Below are 6,538 nucleotides of genomic sequence, written 5' to 3'. Positions count from 1 at the left end.
CTCATAGACCATCTCTCACAAGAATTTGTGCTATACATATACACTAAAAATAATCCACTATAGACTATCTGAATCTCAATCGGGTATAGGCCTAAATGTTTACGTTTTATTAAGAAATCAACCAATATTTCCGACCAACAGCTAAGAGTCGAACGATTAGTTGGAATTCCAACTAACAAGTTGATTAGAAATTAGTTGAAATTTTTAGACTAGTTTTCAACTATTTATTTGTCGAAAAGCCTTTTTCTGAATTTTATCCCAAAATGACAATTTTTAAAAAAATATTTTTTAAATATTCGTATATTATTTATACATTATTATTTGTTTTAGTGTTGTCTTAGAGTTTTATTACTTGTATTAATATCGGATTAATAAAGTGTTTTGTATTTTATTAGTTGTATTTGTATTTTATTAGATATATTAGTGTTTTATTAGTTGTATTCGTATAGTTTTAGTAAAGTATTAGTATGAAAACATTTATTGGGGATTTTAAAATTTAATTTCTTAACTTTCATCCGTGGTAAGCACCCCTTTAACAAAAAAAATCCTTATATTTGTTAGAGTAATATATCTTGAGGTCTTAATCATTAGCTTAAATTATTGGTTGAATTATTTCTTTTACATAATATTAGAACCAACATGACAAGAAGGTATGGATTTATGAGGAGGGCATGTGCTTCGTCTACAAATCTGGACCAAAAAGCTCTAGTGTTAAGGGTCATGTTAGAATACATAACATATCATAGAACCTTAACCATCGGCTTAAACATTTGGTTGCATTGATTTTTTTACATGGCATTCTAGTGTGACAAGAAATCATAGGGTCGAATCTCAATCATTTCTCATATAAAGAATACCAAAGGCATGTACAGTGTTCATACTTCTAACTAAAGAGCTCTAATATTAGAAGATGTATCAAAATATAACAAATTATATAATCTCAACCATCAAATTCAGTTTTGATTGAGTTTGATTTGTTCATAACATTATCAATAAAAAAATCTAGGACATGTTATTAGTGGAAAGCTTCTAGAATTCCCCCCTATATCTAGCATAGGTTGCATATTGCATGATCCTTTGATCTCTCTACTTCACTTTTTATGTTAGAACAACAACAATAAATACGATTTATATTACTTTTTCTACTTTATTAAAGTTCAACTTTTCATTATGGGAAGTATATATAAATATACAATGTGGTTATTAAAGTCTTCTTCAAAATAGTGATCTTGTTACATTTTCCATCTACTCATTCACTAATTGAAGCTGAATAAATGGTACACTCTTCATTTATTATTGTCTTTGTTATACTCTAATAAGTATTGGTATAGTTCATATATACTTTTTATCATCTAAACTAGCTCGCATGCACGTACTAGCATTTTAAAAAAAATATCAATAGTGTTGTATTGAAATCTCTCAATTAATTCAGGAAATAATCTAGGTTTGGGCCTTACAAGGTCATTCAATATTATTTGAATAAAAAATATATTAATATTAAATTATTTAACATATAACACAGGAAAATGACAGCCAAGAGTTAATTAGTTCCTTGTTTTAGGTTTTGTTCTTTTATATCCTTGAGTAAATTAATTGATTTTGTTTCATGGGTGTCTATTTTTGTAGGAAAATAACAGAATCCTGAGAAAATCCATATCAGATATTTCACTCCACTTAGAAGCAATTTCAATACAAGAAAGTGAAGAATATTCATCAAAAATAGTACCAATAGAAAATATAAAATGTGATTGTTGTGGAATAAATGAGGAATGCTCATATAATTACATAAAACAAGTGAAAGAAATCCATTTGGGTAGATGGGTTTGTGGGCTTTGTTCAGAAGCTGTTAAAGAAAGATTAACACACTCAAAATCCTCCAAAATGGTATTAATGCAAGATGCTTTATGTTTGCACAAGGATTTTTGTGATGAATTTAGTAAAACTACAAGGATGAATCCTAAGCTTTCTCTTACTTGTGCTTTGAAAGGGATTGCCAAACGGAGCTCTCAACATCGAATATTATCTAAGGATGATAAAAAGCTTGGTCGAAGTACTAGTTGTGTTCCTTGGATTGATGTTCAATTTGGGGATAAATGCACCTAAGTACTCATGTTCGATTTCTCTATATTTGTTCCATTTGGTGGTTTTTATCGTTATTCATCTATTAACTTTAGTGTGTATTTTATATTTAATGTATAACGTCATATTTAGTTGAGTGAGATCTTGTTTGATTCGTATTTTGTACGATATTCATTATGTAAAATTTGATTTATTAAAGATTGAATTAATGAATTAAATATAATGTGCATATTTACAGATAAACAAACGGAGTAAATGTAACACCCCAAAAATTTTAGACAAGTTTTATGATTTAATTTACCATAAAAAGATATCTCTTAATAAACATAAGTTAATTTGAACTTAACATTTTTTTTTTTTTTTGAAGTGGGTAGAAAAAGTATAGTAGTTCCTTATAGTTAACAAACTAAGTAAATTAGTTATTATTAGAAAAAAATAACTAATTAACTATATTGTTTTATGAATAGTGACTGCAGTATTTAGTACATATGTTGGAAGATCATATAAATAAGTTGGCATAATAACTAAAATTATGATAGTTCATTCACTTAAAAATTGTGATTATTAATTTAAATAAAAAACAATACCTTTCATTTCATGCTCTCCCTTAATACCTTAATCAAGATTATTAATATCTAAATTAATTTTAACAAAAAAAAAAAAAAAAAAAAAAAAAAAAAAAAAACTTTTCAATTATTTTTTACATGTATAAAAGAGGTGATGCAAGGTTGAATTGGTTTTGGATAGTTGGGAGAGAAACCCACGGCATTACTAGTTTAGAAAAAAAAAAACTGATCATCTATCTAACGCAAATATTACCGTGATTATCGATATTAAAACTTAATAATTTATTTATTCTTCATCTACTAATTTCGTATCAAGCAAAGGGCAAATTAAGGTTAGAGAAATTTTTGGAATGTATACTTGGGTTGAAGGAATGATTTCTGCAAGACTTTTGGAGGGTTGTTATTATTTTGAGGCTCTTATCTATTATTTTTAATATTTTCTTTAATTGGAGCCATACAAAGGTAAGTATGTAATTAGTTCACCTTTTCTTTTTTTAATTCACATAAAATGTTACTTTTAATTATATGAAATATTTAGACATGTTAAAAAAACTTGTTATAATTATGAGAAATTCCACATAGCATCGAACTTTTATAAAATACCAGTGGTAGCACTTTTGTAAGATTTTTCCACATGGTAGTATCTAATTTATGCCTTATCTAACTGTCGTAGTATTTTCCGTTAAATTCTTGTCAATTTCCGTTTAATTCACCATTTTAACGAATCTACCCATATTAAGTCATTACAAAAAAGTTACATGTACCCACACTTGTTCATCCAGGCTTAATTAAGTGTGGGCATAATATTTAATTTAGCCACACAAACTAAGTGAGGGGAAAATAACCTCATTATAAGCGTAGGGAAAGGCAAATCTAAAAACAAAAACTTAAATATGTGTTAAAAATTACCCACGCTTATAAGTATGGATTATATAAGCCTAATTAACCACACTTATAAGTGTGGGTATTTACCTAACTAAATAAGATTATTTTTTCTTTAATTGACAAATTAAATTGGGGGCTGGAGAAGGGCACATATTTCCTAAAAAAAAACCTACATTTATGCACTCCATTTTCTTCCTTTCGACTTGTACCCTAATTTTTCTTCATTTTCATCAGTTTCATCTTCCCTGCTCATTTTTTCATCAGTTTCACGATTTCACCTTCCCTACAAATCGAACCCATCCCCATTTCTCATAAAATGTATCCTTAAGTTAGTTCTAAAACAAATCCTTAAGGATATATTGAATAGATATTTAAGTAAGTAAAGTAGGCGTTAAGGATAACTAAAGTATGCATTTCGCTTACGTAAAATAGGTATTCATGAGTAGTGAAGTAGGCGTTTAAAAATCCACTAAGCATTAATGATACCTCAAGTTGGTATTAAAGATACCTCAAGCTGTCATTTAGTATATCTCATATTGGCATTAAGTAGTTATCAAGTAAGTATTGAGGATATCTCAAGTTGGCATTAAGAACACATCAAGTAGTCAATGTGGATATCTTAAGTGGGCATTAAGGACATTTCAAATAGTCATTAAGAAAATCTCAAGTTGGCATTCAAGAGACTTTATGTAGGCATTAAGGTTATCTCAAATTGGCATTAAGGTTATCTCAAATTGGCATTAAGGAGACTTTAAGTAGATATTAATGATATTTCAAGTTGGCATTAATTAAGGACACTTTAAGTAGTTAGTAAGGATATCACAAGTTGGAGTTTAGGACACTTTAAGTAGTCATTAAGGATATCACAAGTGGGCATTAAAAACACTTCAAATAGTCAAGGATATCTCAAGTTAGCAATTAAGTTTTTTATATGTTTGCTATTAGCACATTGAGGTATATAATAAAATGTTTAATTGAGGTATCTTAAACTTCTTCTTGAGGTATCCTAAATGCCTACTTGACATACTATGAACCTCAACCTGAACATCTTAAATGCCTACTTGAGGTATTCTAAAACTCCACCGAGTAAGAGTGCAGTACTTACTCTACATTTTCCGATTTTTTATAAAAACATAATGGACTGGCCCAATTAGAGATAGTCTCTCCAAAATATCCTCTCTCACAAGAATTTGTGATAATCTTATACAATGGCGAACCAAATTAGGAGGGGTTGGCAAGGCTTGGCGTGGCTCGGGTTGGGTCGGGCCGGACCCGGCCCAACCATTGCAACTAGGTAGGAATGTTATAGGTTGGATTTGAGTCGAGTTCAACTAGTTCTGAACTTAAATTCATTAATTTATTGGATTCATACTCAGACTCAGATCAAACCCTTGCAGACTGAAACTTTTTGACCCGAACATAATTTGTCGAGCTTGATGGTCTAGGGTGCTAAATGGGTCTTACTTTAATTACATATTCTTATTATTTTTTACATTTTTAAAATTTCATTAATATTAAAAATGAATCTATAAGTTGTATATAAGTCTAAATTAAGTTTAAATAAATGTAAAAGTAGGTTTAAAATAAATCTAATATTAATTTTGGGTTGTGTAATAGATCAGGTCTAGAGCAGGTCTACCAGATTTGAGACGAATCTGGGTCTTTTATGAGTCTGAAGACGTAGTCTGGGTCTGTTTTGGACTTGAAGACTCTAGACCCAAATCCAAACCATTAAATCTTTTGGGCTCAGACCCAAATTCGATGGGTCTTAAAAAAATTAGACCCAAACTCTAGAAATAGGAGGGGGCCTGGAGCAGGTCTAATAGGGTCTTTAACCCATAACCAACCCTTCAGCTAGATCAATCAAACATATTAGGTTGGGTTGAATTTCAGTTTGTGTCGTATATAAACGGGGTAGAAACCCGTGGACCCATACTTAACCGGTTTAGTTAAATGGGTTGAAAATCACAACCTCATATGTAACAAATCTAATCGACTTGATTTCAACACACTTCATTGGTGTAGATTATTTTGTATTCATTTTAGGTTTTTAATATTGAATCAAATTTGATTTTTTAGGTCTCAATTTCAAAAGTTTAGTATATGAGTTTTTAATTTTGAATTTATTATGAAAAATAAGAATATATTTAATAAATTAAATTTGGAATATGAATTAATTTGACTTGAAATTAACTTATTCAATTAATTTTGACTTTGATCTAACTCATTTAATAAATAGCTCAAGTCGAATCAACTCATTTAATTAATTGGCTTAATAATTTGAACCATAATTTATTTATTTGAGGTTAAATTCAAATAAAATTAGTTGATCAGATCTACTTTAATGTAGTTAAATTTATTTGCAAGATCGAACAATATACACTCTCATTCTGGAGATTCAAATTGTTAATAATTAAGGAAAGAAACAAAAAGTTTATAGAAACATTGCATACATAAGTATAGCTAGGTCAACATGCTAAAAATTATTATATTGGTACTTCTCCATAAAAAAAAATATTATCGTTCAAAAAATGTGGACAACAAGTCTAGGTCAACATCATCCACCTTTATTTAATGATATTCGCTACATCAAGTTTCTTTTATTAAATAATAATTTTATTTAACAGAAAATAAGTTCATTAATAATTTCTATCGAAAAAGTTCAATTAATTGAAAATCAAATCAATCAATAAAATAAATCACTAAGAAAAGTCTTTAACATAAATAAAAAAATATTTTAATTTGATCATACAAAAATATTATTCATATCCACAAAATTGCCGACATTTCTATATAGTCCATCACTTATAATTTGCAACATTACTATTTTGAGCAATAATAATCAACCACTTTTTAAATTTTTTCACTCACTTTTAATCTTACTTATATAATTTAATTGTAACTATTTCTTAATTTTTGTTATTGCTAATTCATGAGGAGCAAGGGATTATTTAATTTAGTACTTTTACATTATGTATGTCTACATAGTACTTAATATATTAAATAAA

At 28.4% G+C, this 6,538-nt stretch overlaps 1 protein-coding gene across 1 annotated transcript; it reads left to right on the top strand.

The window, feature by feature from the left end:
- Positions 1 to 639: 639 nt before the first annotated feature.
- On the top strand, positions 640 to 2,103 carry LOC130802515 (uncharacterized). The gene is made up of 2 exons (XM_057666530.1): positions 640 to 717; positions 1,627 to 2,103. The coding sequence occupies exons 1-2, from the start codon at positions 640 to 642 to the stop codon at positions 2,101 to 2,103; spliced, it is 555 nt and encodes a 184-aa protein (XP_057522513.1).
- The last annotated feature ends 4,435 nt before the right edge of the window (positions 2,104 to 6,538 follow it).

Source organism: Amaranthus tricolor, chromosome 16, assembly GCF_026212465.1.
Source record: "Amaranthus tricolor cultivar Red isolate AtriRed21 chromosome 16, ASM2621246v1, whole genome shotgun sequence".
Classification (NCBI taxonomy): Eukaryota; Viridiplantae; Streptophyta; class Magnoliopsida; order Caryophyllales; family Amaranthaceae; genus Amaranthus; species Amaranthus tricolor.
This window is presented reverse-complemented; position numbering and strand designations above follow the sequence as displayed.